Consider the following 18,572-nt stretch of genomic DNA (forward strand, 5'->3'; position numbering starts at 1 on the left):
CAAGGCGGTGGAAGCCGAGAGGGGGCCATTAAGACATTCTCTAAAAGAGAGACCTCTGTTTTTTCTGAGAGTGCTTCCAACCGGAGGGACAGAGGAGGCCGGACACCTGGGTGGTTATGGAATAGCCTGGCCGTGGAGGAGTCGTGAATAATTGAATGACATGGATGATCCACAGGTGATTTTACCTTCAAGGCATATGAAAGACAAAAACGTGCGATTGGAGAGGTAACTCTGAATGATGTATAGTAAGTTGCCTCGAACTCCCATTTCAGACAGATCACGGAGGATTCCAAAGCGCCAGGTTGTGTTGTATGCCTTCTCCATATCTAAAAATACGGACAGGAAAAACTGTTTGTGGACAAAGGCATCACGGATATGTGTCTCGATGCGGACAAGGTGATCTGTTGTGGATCTACCCTCTCTAAAACCGCACTGTAAGTGATCGAGTATGTTGTTGCTTTCAAGAAAATGGATGAGGCGACGGTTAATCCTTTTCTGAAATAATTTGCATATACAACTTGTCAGAGTTATAGGCCTATAACTGTTGGGTGAGGAAGGGTCCTTGCCCTCTTTGAGAATAGGGATTACGATTGCTTCTTTCCAAACAGAAGGAATGTAGCCTGCAGAGAACATGGAATTAAAGAGTGACAGTAGCGTTTTTTGGGTTTCGGGGTGTAAGTGTCTGATCATCTCATACATTATCCTGTCACTTCCTGGAGTGGACTTATTGCAAAACAGTTCAGTGAGGCCTGGAACTCAGCCATTCCAAATGGACGATTGTATACTTCGTTGGATGTGTTTTTCCGACCCAAATTCATCTGTTCTGCTAGTCGCTGGTATTTTAGAAATGTATCTGTATAATGAGATGTACTGGAAATGTGCTCGAAATATGCTCCTAGACAATCTGCCTGATTCTCCAGGGTGTCTCCTTGTGTATTTAATAAAGGTAAGGGATGAGTTTCGCGGCCTTTTATTTTGTTAACCCTGTTCCAGGCTTTTCGTTCGTCTGTATATTAATTGATGCTGCTTATGTAGTTTTTCCAACTTTCCCGTTTAGCGCGGCGGCGCGTTCTTCTACCTTGCGACTTCATCCCCTTGAAATTAATTAGATTCTCTGTGGTTGGTGAGTTACGGAGGAGATTCCAAGCGTTGTTTTGCTTTTTCCTGGCTTCCCTACACTCCTCATTCCACTATTGAATACGTCGTTTCGAGGGAGACCCTTTTGTTTGGGGGATACATACTGACGCAGCATCAATAATGAATGCTGTTATGTATGCTACTGCGTCGTCTAGGCTAAGTTCACAGATATGATTCCAGGGCAGCTGCGTTAGTTCGCGAAACTTCGTCCAGTGGGCTGAATCAACTTTCCATCGAAGAACATGTGCAGGACACTCACTTTGTTTTTTAAGGTTTAGGACGATGGGGAAGTGATCACTGCCATAAGGGTTATTAATGACATCCCACTGGAGATATGGCACAATTGTACTAGACGCTATGCTTAGGTCTATCGAAGAAAATGTTTTATGTGTAGAGCTGTAAAATGTTGGCTTTTTCTTGTTAAGCAAGCAGGAACTTGAAGTGAATAGGATGTTTTCTATAAGCCGTCCTCTCGCATCACAGCGAGAGTCGCCCCACAGTGTGCTATGCGCGTTTAGATCACCGACGACTATGTAAGGGTGACGCAGCTCATCAATAAAGCTTTGAAATGTTGTGCTAGAGAGTTGATAAGTTGGGGGGATGTATACAGACGTGATGGTAACTAGTTTATTGAATAGAACTGCTTCGATAGCAACTGCCTCAAGAGGAGTTTGGAGTTGCAGTTGCCGACAAGCAACGCTTCTGTCGACTATTATTGCTACCCCGCCGGACGATGCAACAGCATCATCTTGGTCTTTCCGGAAAATAGCGTATTGCCTAAGAAAGTTTGTATAGATTTAAGATGTGTCTCCTGAACACACAGCACCTTTGGATTGTTTTTGTGTAAGAGTTCTTTGACATCGTCGACATTGTGGATCAGACCTCTCACGTTCCAGTGTAATATTTGTGTATCCATAATGTTTGTGTTTATGTGCCGTGTGTCAAGAGATATCCCTTAGGTTGGCTCAAGGGACCTTTCCAGGCCCCTTGATGCGGGGTATTTCTTTTTTGTTGGCGCGCTCCAGGGAGCAATGCCGTTCCTTCGGTGTCTGAGACACCGGAGAAGTTTTTGTTACATCCATCGCCTCGTCAGAGGCGCTGGATGACGCCCGCTCAGCGGGCACGCGCGGGGGTTTTCCGGGCCTGTCTGCACGAGCAGTGGCCCTGGGACCGGCAGGCTCGGAGGTCTGCTGGCCCTTCGTGGTAGGGGGCGGAAGAGCCGTGGCTGCTCCCGCCAGGGGGGGCTGATGGCGTAACCGCCGTCACACGGAGTGTGACTTGCGCAGCCGCCTGAATATGCAGCGCTGCCCCCCGGCACGCCACATCGGTGTAGGAAGGACTGGACTGGTTTTGGAGTGCGAAACGCTTACGTGCCTCTGGAAATGATAGGTTGAGTTTTACTTTCAGTTCTACGATTTGTTTCTCTTTTTTCCAAGTAGGGCACGATCACGAGTAGGCAGCATGGTCTCCTTTGCAGTTGGCACAGTGGTTTGTTGATGTACAGATGTCAGAAGAGTGTTCAGAAGAACTACACTTGGCACAAGTAGCACGTCCTCTGCAGTTCTGCGACCTATGCCCAAAGCGCTGACACTTGAAGCATCGTCACGGATTTGGGATATACGGTCTCACGCGAAGCTTACAGTAACCGGTTTCTATTGTTTCAGGTAGGTTGCATGTTCCGAAAGTAATGATTATGTGTTTGGTAGGTATTTGCTTGTGATCTCGCCTCAATGTTATTCTTTGAACTTTGACTATGTTCTGGTCTTGCCATCCTTCAAGCAGTTCGCTTTCGCTCAGTTCGAGGAGGTCATCTTCTGAGACGAACCCGCACACTGTGTTCATTGATCTGTGTGGGCCCACTGTGACGGGAATTTCCCCAAATGCTACAACTTTCGACAGTTTGTCATACTGCACTTTGTCGCGGAGTTCGAGAAGAAGATCGCCACTTCCCATCTTCATTACTTTATAGCCTGGGCCAATTGCTTCAGTGAGAGATTTCGCTACAACAAATGGCGAGGTCACTCTGACCGTTTTCTTATCGTTCTGACTATGTACACTTTGGAAAAGATTGTTTTGGCTGCATGAAGAAAGTGAATGTTTCATCGGTGCGCCCCCTCTTCAGGGAGCGATCAGGTAGCGGAGGAAAGTTATTTGCCATATAGAGCAGGGAAATTCGGCGGCGATGGTGGCCACCCACCACCGAGCCCAACAAGGGGACGCTACAAAGTTGGAAGAATACCTGCAGACGCCAGCCATGCATCGCCGCTATAACTTAATATATATATACCCATGGCAGGATATATTACACACGGTTAACCCTTGCCGCCAGGAAATACGGAAGTAATAAGAAGTGAAGAGAAGACAGGAAAGATGTAAAAGTGGGAGAGAAAGACGAAGATTGGAGAGGAGGACAGGAAAAGGCAACTGCCGATTTCCTCCAGGTGGGTCAGTCTGGAGGTGCCGTCTATGTGAAGCCGAGGCCGAAGAGGTGTGTTGCCTCCGCCGGGGGGCCTTAAAGGTCCAGACACCCAGCTTTGGCTCAACCCCCAGGATCCCCTTTTTCCCAGACACGGCTAAGCCGCGTACGGCTACACGCGAGAGGGTCCAACCCTCGTGTGCTCGGGTACGTGGTGTTGCAACACACCAAACGCCTGCTTGCGCAGACGTCCCTGCGGGGAATTTGGAATATCTGAAAAGAGCATTCGGTACTGGCGGAGACAGAAGCAGCAAACCCACAGAAAACGTCATTTCGTGGGTGGAACGCAGCAGACCGCAAAACTGGAAGACAAGGTTGCGGAGTTCGTCCGGGAGCTGCGTGTAAGGTCGCTGCCTGTGACAGCCGAATGCATCTGTTTGAAAGCGGTAGAGATTGCACGCGCCTCTGGACTGGGCAGCGAGAAGCACTTGTCATACAACTCTAGTTCGGACCACTCTAATCAAATGCATTGCTCTGATTCGGAGTAGCGCTTGCGCACTTCGTGCCCTTCTGCGTATTGTACACCCGGCCAATTTTTAACAGTATCGCACGACCATCGACCCGCGTGTTTGTCAACCCCTTATCATCACGGCACGGAGCGGCGAAATAGCGAAAGTAAGCGCACGTGTACACATGCACGCATCTCGTTTGTTTCGCCGCTCAGCACCGTTAATGAGGTGCTGACAAACATGCGGGTCAATGGTCGCGCGATAGTGTTAAAAATTGGCCGGGTGCACATGCGAGCAGCATTTAAATAATTACTGTCACTATTGTGCATGAGTCGCATTTGTTTGAAGGTAAGGGTGTCTTTCGATTCTTTTGCCATTGAAAAAATTTTTTTTTTCATTTTTGGAATTCGTTAGTTGGGGGATCGACCTATAGTCAGGTTTTTACGGTATAAGAAAAATAGCTCCTCTTCTACTTCTTTGACTAAAGCAATCATTATATTACTCCCTGTTCTATTCTAAACTTTTGTATGGCATTCTAGCCTGGGGAACAACGACAAAAGGGAACTATGATAGGCTACAGCTGCTGCAAAAATGTGTCTTCCGGATTTTTGTGAACCACACCGGCCCTATTAGATTGTTGCCGACGCAACTACTTTTTCCCAGATTTCATGTTTCACCTGCAAATAAAGTCTATTTATGGATACTGGCACAGCAAATATATAAAAAGAAACTGCACAGTATTTACACACCTGTCTTGGTGCAATATGATATCTGTAACCCCAAACGCAGAAATAAGAAAGTCAGAACATATTATGGAAAACAAGATCTAGAATATCAAGTAACAGACATGTTAAATAACTGCGCTTATTTTGGATTTCTGCCTACCCAGAAAAACGTTAAACGTGAACTGCAGGCAATATTGTTTTCCATTGAAATTGTTAAGTAACAATGATAAATGTAAATTTCCGTTTCAATTGTTGACTTCTTTTTACGTGTTTTTGTAATATGAGGTTTGAAGGTTTATTTCCGCAACTGGTGTTGCGAGGACAGCCAGGGAAAAAGCTGTATAGACAGCTTGAGGTCTTGGCTTCCTCTTACAGTGCAGCATTGACGGCGGCGGAGTACAACAACAAACAAAACGTGAGGAGAAAAAAAAAAAAACACGTACGTTCGGTACAGAGAATGAGACATGCACGTTCAGTACGCAGTACATTGTACTTGTACAGTACAAAACTACACGAACATTTGGGGCAATTCTTTCAGAGAAATATTAGATAAATCAATATTCTCGTAGCAGTACAAATGGTTCAGAAGTGTCGATAAGGTATGCTGCAACATTTGTTTGCCATAGTTTGTGCGGCATTTCTTAACATTCCAAGGTTCTGCTGTGCGGGTATCATACACAGTTCTGCTCTGCTCTAACCCAGCAAGTCTAAGCAAGGAGTCATCATTTTTCATCATGGCGAGTTTATATTTATAGCACAGTCTGTAGTTATACATGGACTTCATCTGTATAATGTTGTGTTGATGGAAAAGGCCTGCAGTGTGGAAGAAATACGGCACTTTACATGCAATGCGTATAATACGTTTTTGTAAGACAGTGAGTTTGTTAATGTTTCCAGCTGTTGTTGTTGCCCACACCATACATCCGTAGTTGGCTATGGAAGAGAACAAAGAGTGGTAAAGTAACAAGTTAACTGATGTAGGAAAATTAAAGCAATTGCGGCGCATGATACCAACTGTTCTGGAAAGTTTCTGAACTACGTAATTAATATGATCATTCCACGACATATCTGCTGCAAAGTAAACGCCCACAGTTTTCACAGACTGCACAGATTCTATTCTGGTATTGTTTAATTCAATTAGAGGAGGTTCAAAGTGAATCTTCAATGTGATAAAAACTGTCCATAGTGCTTTAAGTAAAACCATATTGTATAAGATGTATGATGTATGCGTGTACTATTTATAACGCAGCTTCTCTTTTTTTCTACCAGCTCTCCCTTGTACTGTTGTAGGCTGCCACTTTGGTTATGGGGGCAGAGACCTCGTCAGGCAACCAAGCCTTTAGTCTCTGCCTTGCAGGATGAACCGACCGACCGACCGACCGACCGACCGACCGACCGACCGACCGACCGACCGACCGACCGACCGACCGACCGACCGACCGACCGACCGACCGACCGACCGACCGACCGACCGACCGACCGACCGACCGACCGACCGACCGACCGACCGACCGACCGACCGACCGACCGACCGACCGACCGACCGACCGACCGACCGACCGACCGACCGACCGACCGACCGACCGACCGACCGACCGACCGACCGACCGACCGACCGACCGACCGACCGACCGACCGACCGACCGACCGACCGACCGACCGACCGACCGACCGACCGACCGACCGACCGACCGACCGACCGACCGACCGACCGACCGACCGACCGACCGACCGACCGACCGACCGACCGACCGACCGACCGACCGACCGACCGACCGACCGACCGACCGACCGACCGACCGACCGACCGACCGACCGACCGACCGACCGACCGACCGACCGACCGACCGACCGACCGACCGACCGACCGACCGACCGACCGACCGACCGACCGACCGACCGACCGACCGACCGACCGACCGACCGACCGACCGACCGACCGACCGACCGACCGACCGACCGACCGACCGACCGACCGACCGACCGACCGACCGACCGACCGACCGACCGACCGACCGACCGACCGACCGACCGACCGACCGACCGACCGACCGACCGACCGACCGACCGACCGACCGACCGACCGACCGACCGACCGACCGACCGACCGACCGACCGACCGACCGACCGACCGACCGACCGACCGACCGACCGACCGACCGACCGACCGACCGACCGACCGACCGACCGACCGACCGACCGACCGACCGACCGACCGACCGACCGACCGACCGACCGACCGACCGACCGACCGACCGACCGACCGACCGACCGACCGACCGACCGACCGACCGACCGACCGACCGACCGACCGACCGACCGACCGACCGACCGACCGACCGACCGACCGACCGACCGACCGACCGACCGACCGACCGACCGACCGACCGACCGACCGACCGACCGACCGACCGACCGACCGACCGACCGACCGACCGACCGACCGACCGACCGACCGACCGACCGACCGACCGACCGACCGACCGACCGACCGACCGACCGACCGACCGACCGACCGACCGACCGACCGACCGACCGACCGACCGACCGACCGACCGACCGACCGACCGACCGACCGACCGACCGACCGACCGACCGACCGACCGACCGACCGACCGACCGACCGACCGACCGACCGACCGACCGACCGACCGACCGACCGACCGACCGACCGACCGACCGACCGACCGACCGACCGACCGACCGACCGACCGACCGACCGACCGACCGACCGACCGACCGACCGACCGACCGACCGACCGACCGACCGACCGACCGACCGACCGACCGACCGACCGACCGACCGACCGACCGACCGACCGACCGACCGACCGACCGACCGACCGACCGACCGACCGACCGACCGACCGACCGACCGACCGACCGACCGACCGACCGACCGACCGACCGACCGACCGACCGACCGACCGACCGACCGACCGACCGACCGACCGACCGACCGACCGACCGACCGACCGACCGACCGACCGACCGACCGACCGACCGACCGACCGACCGACCGACCGACCGACCGACCGACCGACCGACCGACCGACCGACCGACCGACCGACCGACCGACCGACCGACCGACCGACCGACCGACCGACCGACCGACCGACCGACCGACCGACCGACCGACCGACCGACCGACCGACCGACCGACCGACCGAGCCGACCGACCGACCGACCGACCGACCGACCGACCGACCGACCGACCGACCGACCGACCGACCGACCGACCGACCGAGCCGACCGACCGACCGACCGACCGACCGACCGACCGACCGACCGACCGACCGAGCCGACCGACCGACCGACCGACCGACCGACCGACCGACCGACCGACCGACCGACCGACCGACCGACCGACCGACCGACCGACCGACCGACCGACCGACCGACCGACCGACCGACCGACCGACCGACCGACCGACCGACCGACCGACCGACCGACCGACCGACCGACCGACCGACCGACCGACCGACCGACCGACCGACCGACCGACCGACCGACCGACCGACCGACCGACCGACCGACCGACCGACCGACCGACCGACCGACCGACCGACCGACCGACCGACCGACCGACCGACCGACCGACCGACCGACCGACCGACCGACCGACCGACCGACCGACCGACCGACCGACCGACCGACCGACCGACCGACCGACCGACCGACCGACCGACCGACCGACCGACCGACCGATAGTTACAATGAGTATATATAGCAAAAATTACACTTATATCGAACAAAAATAGCAGCGACTCCCGATATATCGAACGTCAAGCAACGGAAAAGTGCCTCCAGAAGTCCGGCATTTCTGCGCAAATGCGCAAGGTTGTGGCCTCAGCTGCTCAGACTCCTCTTGACAATGTGGGGAAGTGGGTGCGTCGCAGGCAGCGAAATTGCCGAAGCAGAAGAAAATGCAGGACTAATTTATGCGAAACTAAGCTAGTTTCATTAATAAAGTGATCTTATAAATGGTATGTGCTTTTATGACATCCAATAATTTAGCAGGCTTATATCAAACTATGCGGAATACAACCAACGCTTATATCTAGCTTTCATTGATTACGAGAAAGCGTTTCATTCTGTCCAAACCTCAGCAGTCATGGAGGCATTGCGGAATCAGGGTGTAGACGAGCCGTATGTATAAATACTGAAAGATACCTATAGCGGCTCCACAGCCACCGTAGCCCTCCATAAAGAAAGCAACAAAATCCCAATAAAGAAAGGCGCCAGGCTGGGAGATACTATTCGAATGCTATTCACAGCGCGATTACAGGAAGTATTCAGAGACCTGGATTGGGGAGAATTGAGGATTAGAGTTAATGGAGAATACCTTAGTAACTTGCGATTCACTGATATTGCCTTGCTTAGTAACTCAGTGGACCAATTGCAATGCATGCTCACTGACCTGGAGAGGCAAAGCAGAAAAGTGGGTTTAAAAATTAATCTGCAGAAAACTAAAGTAATGTTTAACAGCCTCGGAAGAGAACAGCAATTTACAATAGGTAGCAAGGCACTGGAAGTGGTAAAGGAATACATCTTAGGGCAGGTAGTGACGGCGGATCCGGATCATGAAACGGAAATAATCCAAAGAATAAGAATGGGCTGGGGTGCATTTGGCAGGCATTCTCAGATCATGAACAGCAGGTTGTCATTATCCCTCAAGAGAAAAGTGTATAATAGCTGTGTCTTACCAGAACTCACCTACGGGGCAGAAACCTGGAGGCTAACGAAAAGGGTTCTACTTAAATTGAGGATGACGCAACAAGCTATGGAAAGAAGAATGATGGGTGTAACGTTAAGGGATAAGAAAAGAGCAGATTGGGTGAGGGAACAAACGCGAGTTAATGACATCTTAGTTGAAATCAAGAAAAAGAAATGGGCATGGGCAGGACATGTAATGAGGAGGGAAGATAACCGATGGTCATTAAGGTTTATGGACTGGATTCCAAGGGAAGGGAAGCGTAGCAGGGGGCGGCAGAAAGTTAGGTGGGCGGATGAGATTAAGAAGTTTGCAGGGACGACATGGCCACAATTAGTACATGACCGGGGTAGTTGGAGAAGTATGGAAGAGGCGTTTGCCCTGCAGTGGGCGTAACCAGGCTGATGATGATGATATCAAATTATGCTTTATATCGAACTGATAGGCGTTCTTTTGCAAGTTCGATATAACCAGGTTCGACTGTATTAGCAAACAGTTTTATTATAAATGTTCAAGCAAACGACCACAGAGAGAGAGCGCACACAAGGACAGGCGCAGAGTGACAATTTCAGCGATGATCTCCGAAACACAGCTTACAAGAGGGGGAACACAAAAACCACTCTACTGCGGGCTATCGTTCTTCCTTTTACACGTAAACCCGGCAGGAAGGACCCTCTGTTGGATGCAAATTGTGAAGCACCTACCATGGCTTGTGATGTAGGCCCTGCGACGCAGGTTTTCCTCTTCCATCACGGCGCAGTGGTATTCGTCCTGAATGTCCCGCAGGAACTGCCAAAACAGAGGACAGTTACGAAGAATACCTTGATTTGGGCGAGTTAGTTCATCATGACAATTTTCATAAAAAAGCACTAAAGACGACAAATATGAAGGAACACATACCAACAGGACTGACGCTACTTCCAACTAACGTTTATTACAAATGGTCATGTATTTATGCTCTGCGCATCAGGTACATCATGCACTCATCATCGTACACACAAAGATTGAAATGAATTAGATCATACACACGATTTTATGGTCAATCAATTCAAGTGCCTAGATATCTCGAAAGAAACGTCACTTCTTTTTCTTGCAAAACCAAAGATGCAGGTAAATGCTCATGCACTTGTCACCTGCTTTCCTTATAAAATATGCTTCAACTTTTTCTCGTTCTGTTTTTGTTTTCTTTCCTCAAGAAGGTTGTGTCACCAAACATGGGTGTGCATGCGCACTTTTTGAAGTGCTTAGCCAAGTGGCTGCCGTGTCCTTTTCTAACATCATTGCTGTACTGTCTAGCACTGTCATTGAAGCACTGGCCAGTTCGTCCGATATAAACACGTACACAATCTAAGGGTATTTGATACACAACATCTGAACTGCATTCGGTGTAATTGGTCCGGTGATTAGTATGACATTGTAGGCATTTCCGGTGCTTCTTGTTTTGAAGGTTACATACCAACTTGCCCAAATCAAGGAATTGTTGCGTCAAATTTCTTCTACAATGGGCTCTATCCTCTCATCACCAGCTACAACCGACTCTGGCATTGCCTGCATTAACCTTATTGCCATATGTACCTGTCAGTAAAGAATGTTGTCATAATACACCAAGAAAAAACACATGCATGCAGAAGTTCAGGCCATTTTCGGGCTTGTCGAGCCATCCTGGGGACACGTCAGAAGAATGTGCAAGCTCTTAAAATCGTAGAAGTGAGGCCAAATCTGAATCTACAAAACTGTTGAAAGACATGCAGTTTGACTCTGTAAAAAAAGTGGGCGAAATTTGCCGAAAATAATTACCTGGAAACCTTCTTTACATGCAAGGCCCATAAGCTTGAATATCCTTTGCATGTGATCGTCTTAGAGAAGGCATCGTGGTAGCTCCAAGTAGGATGGTTCCTGCAAGGGCGCCTAAAGCAACTACCAATTGAAGATCCCTTCATGGTGAGGTGCTCTGATGACGTTATCTTAGAGCTGCAAGATGGTCCTGGATCTGTGGCCACAGCTTTCTCACTAGACGTTGAAGACCTATTATTCTGTGACGCGTGAAGGCATTCTATGTGCTGTTCGTGAAACTGATGAAATGGGTGAACTGAAATTTCAGAACTTAGTATGCATGAACTGCGACAATTTCTTTACCTTGTTAGAATTTTACTTCGATTCGACTGCCATAATTGCTGTTATTACAATCAACGCACAGGAATCTGTATTGGTTTGTCAATAGCCCCAATATTATGTGATATTTCTTTTGCGTCCTTTGACAACTGCGCTAATGCAGAACTGCGAACTCAATCATCTGTGTATTTAGGTACGTCAAACTATCTAATAGTCCTTAACAATTCATCAGTTATGTGTCTTGACGATGCTGTAGCAGATTGTTTAAAAATTTTTCCAAAGTTTCCCCAGGGGCTCAAGTTTACTTTTGAACTGCCTAATGGCAACTGTATTCAGTTTCTGGATCTTCAAATTTTATTTTCCTCGGATGGCTACCTATGCTGGAGATACAACCCAAGATCAAAGAAAAGTGTTTTGCCTTTCGATAGCGCCCATCCGAAATTGATAAAGAGGGGCATAGCCACCACATGCCTTCAGAGTGCTTTGCAAAAGTTATGTGTTCAGCAAATTGAGCATAGCATGTCTAGCCAAGTAGACAGATTGAAACTTGCTGGTTTTCCAGTGTCTGTCATTTCATCATAATGCAAAGAAGGGGTAAGGCGTGCAGACACGGACACCACTTCTCTTGTGTCCGTGTCTGCACACCTTACCCCTTCTTTGCATTATGATTTCTAACCAACTAGCTCAGCTATGTGTCGTTCTAAGTGTCATTTCATGTCTGTTAAACATTGCTTCAAACAAAATTAAAACGAGGAAGGAGGCATCAAACTAAAGATTGCGACAAAAGACCTGTACATGTAATCCCATACCTCCATAAAGTTTCACATAATTTGAAAAAGGTGGCAAACCGACACAATGTCAATCTAGCTTTTTCAGCGCCTTGTAAACTGTCAGCAGTGTGTAACCTTCAAAACAAGAAGCACCAGAAACGCATGCAATGTCATACTAATCACTGCACCAATTACACCAAATGCACTTCAGATGTGTATCAAATACCCTTAGATTGTGGATGCATTTACATCGGACAAACCGGCCAGTGCTTCAATGACAGAGCTAGACAGCACAACAATGATGTTAGAAAAGGATACGGCAGTCACTTGGCTCAGCACCGCAAGAAAAGTCCACATGCACATCCATGTTTGGTGACACAACCTTCTTGAGGAAAGAAAACAAAAACAGAACGAGAAATAGTCGAGGCAAATTTTACAAGGAAAGCAGGCGACAAGTGCATCAGCTGTCCATCTTTGGTTTTGCAAGAAAAAGAAGTGACGTTTCTTTCAAGATATCTAGACACTTGAACTGACTGACCATCCAATCGTGTGTATGATCTGATTCATTTCAATCTTTGTGTGTATGATGAGTTCATGATGTACCTGATGCACAGAGCATAAATATATGACCATTTGTAGTGAATATAAGTTGGAAGTAGAGCCAGTCCTGTCTTATGTGTTCCTTCGTATTCGTCTTCGTCCTTCGTGCTTTTTTATGAAAACGGTTACGAAGAGATTGCTCAGCGCATGTGTCCACCGTACCTTGGGCTTGATCACCAGCTCTCCAAGCACCGTAAAGAGACGTGCAAATCCCACTGGCGTGCAAACTGCATCGTGGCAAAGAAATTGCAAAAACAAGACAAAAAGTGGGCTAAACGTGAATGAAGCAAAAAAAGAGAGAGACCTGTGACGGCATGAAGTCGCCCGACTCTACACAATGTTGTGCAAATGTTGTTCCAATGCTCCCAATTTTTCGAGATTTTCTCCAATCTCTCTAAATGTTACTTAATGTAGCTTAACACTTGGAGATTACTTAATGTCCTTTATACTGCTTGCTATATTACAGCCCCTCAAATAAGGCTCAGAAAGAAGGCGAAGCTAGGGAAGATGGAAAAATTATGTCGTGTAACTGAAGCACCAGAATCAATATTGTAGGCAGAGTGCCATTTATTCAATGCCCTGTACATGTTCGTATTTTACATAGGCGAGACCAGGCTGTGTATAAATGTCAGGTTAAGTAAGAACACGTAGCTTAAAGGAACTTCTTGTTGGGCCAGTTGGTTCATATTAGCAAACAGTTTTAAACTGCACAAACAAATGACCACGGAGAGAGAGCACACAGGCGCAGTTAGAAGAACTTTTTATTGGGCGAGTTGGTGAATATTAACAAACAGTTTTATAACTGTACAAAGAAACCACCACACAGAGAGAGCAGGACTGCGCACATAAGGACTGTGCCTGTCCTTGTGTGCTCTCTTTCTGTGGTCATTTGTTTGCTAAGTAAGCACAAAAGGTCATTACAGCATGAACTCTCCTGAAGTTATTTTTTTTTTTTTTTCAATATGACATCTTGTAAATAAGCAAGAGTGTGTACTTGTGGGGATTAAGGTGAGCCTTATGCCTCAGTGCAGGCATTCACCAGTTCTGTCGTCGGTACGTGTCTGTTTCCACTCGCAATGATTGTCGGGGGTGGTGTTTACCACAGACTTGTTTGCAGCAGTGGCATTTCGCCCTGCCACTTGTGGTGGCTGTGGCGCTACAGCAATGCGACTGGCGCTATAGGCAGAACAAGCGCGAGAGAGACCTCTCCGGGACAGTGCTCGCCTGGTACATACATGTCATCCCCCAGCCCCTTTGCTAAGGCCTCGAATTTGAGCTCATCTACTGTGCCTCTGCACCTATGATGAGCGCGTACCTTGTGATGCTCCTTTTTCCAAACGCTAATTCGAAGGGTGGTGCCTAGTACTCACGTGATCACACTGTGCCAAGCCGCAGTTATCGGAGGCCCAAGACGATAGAGATTGCCTGTGCTCTCACGAGTGGGCCCATTGGTTATTACAAGAGCTAGCAGCATAGCTGCAGGGACTTTTCCTAGCAGCGCCCCTTTTCTGCATTTTTTGCCTTTTGATTCTCATTGACTCCCGGGACAGGGTGTTTGTGCAGGGTTGGGTCCCCAGTCTTTGTGAGATTGGGTGTTGATTGCAATGTTTTTAGGGCCAAGATCAGGATGGTTTGGACTGAAGTACCCCAATCAAACACTTTTTGGAGTGGCCGAGCTAATGATGGCAAAGAAGTTGGTCACTTTGGATTAGAAAAATTGTTTGCTTTTAAGGTATATTATCACTCAATACTCTTAATAAAAGCTGAGGTGCCTATGGCAAAGGCATTTTCTTAGAATTAGCTATACTAGCTCTGCTTTCTAACTGCAGTTATGCGACGAGTGCAAGACCCTATTAAAGAATATGTACCTCTTGCATGTGCCAGTGTACTCTATTTGAGGGCATGCATTTGAATAGCCACAGACACATTCTATCTGTTTAGACACTTGACTTCATCTTCTACAACCCCTATCTAGCACATTTATTTCAAGATAACAGCTTCAATTGGACACAATAGCCGAATGTGCATGCTGTTTTAGTTGCCTTACATGCCGACTACAGTTGAAACCTTCCAAAAAATGTTGCCAACTCTTTTCTTTTTGAGCTGAAACAAGTTTATGGTCAATTATCATCTAAGAGAAATAAACACTGGAAGTGGTCAGATGTCATTTGGGCTGCTGTCTTACCTCAGCAGATGGAGGCCATGGTGATTGAGAACCCTGAAAAGCTGTTTGCTCGTATGCGTACTGAGCAATCTCAAACTGCAGGCGCATTTCCTTTCTGGACACCACAGAAGTACACAAAAAATAAATTGCAGCCCTGTATGACTGCCATCTTTGGTTCACAGGGGGGATGGCCATGCTCCTTTTTCCATCTGCAATTCTGAAATCCACTGCTAGGCGTCCTCAAATGAAGCCCTGACAGGCAGCACACACTATACAGTCACCGTCTAGTAATTTGGATTTGGTGGGGATCACCTGAAGTACAAATAATCGTGAATCCGAAATAACAGATTCAGAAAAAAAATGAGTATCCTTATTTGAAGTGGGCAAGAAAAGCTTGTCAACGCGTTGTGGCACTGACATATGTTGCATGTGACCTGTATTTTGACCATTGTCTCAATGTTGCTACATATAGACATAAGTATAGTGCATGCACCAAACATAGTAGAACCTAGTTGATGCGATCCCATTACATACGATTTTCAGGTGCCGACATTTGTGATCGAGAACCAAAAAAATGACCCAATAAAGTTACGCTTATCTTTTACTGGTTCATACATTCCTGGAAAACAATTTTTCAACACAACGTTCGGCACATTGGCAAACTGTGATCATGTGATGTGTTTTCCGGCCACTAGATACCATGCAAACAAAAAAATGCACGAGGCACATGCAATCGAGAACAGTATATAGCCACCCACTGCAGCAGCTTTACCGCAATACTTGCCTGCCTGTCTCAAGTCGAAACGCTGGCGCACACTCAGTTTCTTATTCCGGTACAAGCAAATCGCCTCTGGAGCCATCGCACGCCGCATTCACAGCTATTGCTACTAACTCTACTACAATTAGCCCCTTCGCCTACCTGTTTCACAGTGCGTGGTGCTGTAGGAAGCGAACTGTATGCTTTTATTAGGTTATAACCCAAATGCACCACCATTTCCTGCTGCAGACTGCCACTGTATATATTTTCCAGCCACTATACTCTATGTAGACAAGTAAAAGTGCAAGGCGAGTGCGATTGGAAACAGTAGGTGCCTGCCACATCAGCTTCCCTACAATACTTGCCCTCCTACATGATTTCAAAACGCCGGTGCACACTTACTTTCTTATTTCTGTGCCAGCAATTCTCCATCCAATCATCAAAAACCGCATTCACTGCTATTGCCACCAAACCTAGTGCAATGAGCATCTTCACCTATCATGTTTCACAGTGTGGGGTGTGGTGCCGTTGGTTGTCCTTTTAGTGAGCAATAATCTAAAGGCACTGCCGCCCACCAGCTCGATTTCGTTTCGGTTTCTCGTCACAGTCTTTAATTTTTTCCCTATCATGGGGAAAAAATTTGTAGATGTTGTAGATGCGTAGGGCACAGCTAAAGTTAATCATTCGCACCACAATTTGTGGGAAGTGTCTCATATTAAGATAGCTACGGACAATTACAAGTTACCCTCCTCCATAGTCGTGCATTTTTTCCGCAACTCATTCGCCGAGTGATCAGGGCTAAGCTCCGCCTTCACTGGCTCTGCGTCATGACGGCACGTAATGTCATCGACTTCCGGTTTTCTAGGAGCGAGCGTGCGAAGCTTCTCCAAACTCTTCACCAGCTGCTTGGCAGTTGACCCCAAGCGAGAGCTATCGAAGCAGCGTGCATTGTGAGCATTCTGTCACAGCGCTGAATGTGTCTTGTATTCCAGTAACCACGAGCAAGCTGGGCATTCCAACAGATGGCTGGAGGCATAAACTAAAGTTGATGAAGGAACTTAAGCGCAGACGTTTGTGAGCGGCCTGATCGGTCTTCACTGTCCAGCCACCTGTTGGCACAGAGCTTAACCAGCCAAACAGAGTGCTAATATTGCACTACCCAAGTATAAAACATTTTATACATTTGCAAAAACAACATATTAATTATTACACTCCTACGAAAAATTTACATCAGCAGCAAAGAAGAATACATTTCGTCATTGCTACTTTGTGTGGTTGAGCTCTGTGCCACCAGGTGGCTGCACTGTGCAGACCATTCACATCTACGCTTCTGCTCATCCCATGAAATGGCACGGTCAAATGGCCAGGCCCTGCCCCTTGCGCTGCGTTTGCGTTTACCTGAATACCGGTCTCGCGAAATGCTATTGCGGTAGTAATCCTCCAGTGTAAAGCGACGGCTGCAAACACACAAATCCTGGCGCTAGTCAGATAGCGGCAGTCCAATGCACTGCAGCCAGTCCACTCATCTGCTGCATTGCAGAGGGACACGATGTCGCAGCTTGACATATTGCCAGTCAATACATTTGCAGCCCACAGTGCAACAAAGTCAAATCATGGTGCTCGCTAAAAGAATGAGACCGACTGCGGAGCTCTCATCAAAATGGAGCACGTTGTAACACAAGCAGACGACGCTTGCTGTGTGCCGGAAGTCTTAAGTGTAGTGAGAAATTGTTCTTGTGCTTTCTGTTACTTTCTTTTCATAGAAACAAATTAACTAACATTCCAACTATTGCGAACAAGATTTGTTAACCATCAAGTTAGAAAAATTATTGATGATGCGGCCTGGGCAGCAAACCACATAGCTCGCCCTAGTAACGTCATTGGGGCAAATGACATCAAATGGATAGGGGCGGCTTACAATTCAGCCGAGCGATGTGCTGCGATTGGCAGCGATGTACATTTTTAAAACCTTATAATAAATTACACACTTTACGCGGAGCACTTAGATGTGTCAATTAGAGTAGGGCCTTCATCAGAAGCACCTACTCCGAACCTACTCTAACCTACTTCGTCAGAAGGACCTACTCTAACGACTTAGCATGTTTGTACAAAATCATCAAGATCGTTTCAGAGTCCCTTCAAGGTTCGCCTTTAAGAGTGGAATGCAATAGCATTCAAAGATCCCTTACTGCTTCTCACGCTTCCTGGCAGCAGCCACTTATGTAACCGTGATGTTTACCAAGAAGCGCTGACGGCGAATGCTATGCACGAAGGCAAGCTTTAAGGTTCTTTTTTTTTTTCTGCTCCTTCGCCTCCGCCATGTAAATGTGTGGAGTCGAATGCCGTATGGATGGTGGTGCCATATGGATGGTGGAACCAAGCTAGGCACACTGCTCTATGGATCATAGAAACGCTGGAAAGGGGATTTGTATTTGAGTTTTCACGTAACAGAATTATGTTTTCTCATATACAGTCGAACCCAGCTATATCGAACTCGCAAAAAAAGCCTATGAGTTCGATATAGAGCATAATTCGATATAAGCCTGCTAAATAATTGAATGTCATAAAAGCACATACCATTTATAAAATCATGTTATTGATGAAACTAGCTTAGTTTCACACGAAGAAGTCCTGCATTTTCTTCTGCTTAGGCAATTTCGCAGCCT

The 18,572-nt window shown here is 48.1% G+C and overlaps 1 protein-coding gene across 8 annotated transcripts in view; it reads right to left on the bottom strand.

The window, feature by feature from the left end:
* The window catches only part of lili (LMBR1-like protein lilipod), a 306,045-nt gene that overhangs the window by 127,332 nt on the left and 160,141 nt on the right, over positions 1-18,572 (bottom strand). For all 8 annotated transcript variants that reach the window (XM_075693928.1, XM_075693931.1, XM_075693930.1 and 5 more), the window contains 2 exons: positions 13,148-13,212; positions 10,208-10,292 (listed from right to left, as the gene is read on the bottom strand). In XM_075693928.1, the coding sequence (XP_075550043.1) occupies positions 10,208-10,292; positions 13,148-13,212 (150 nt within the window). The remainder of the gene's footprint in view (positions 1-10,207; positions 10,293-13,147; positions 13,213-18,572) is intronic.

The sequence above is a fragment of the Dermacentor variabilis genome, chromosome 5, assembly GCF_050947875.1.
Source record: "Dermacentor variabilis isolate Ectoservices chromosome 5, ASM5094787v1, whole genome shotgun sequence".
In the NCBI taxonomy this organism is placed as follows: Eukaryota; Metazoa; Arthropoda; class Arachnida; order Ixodida; family Ixodidae; genus Dermacentor; species Dermacentor variabilis.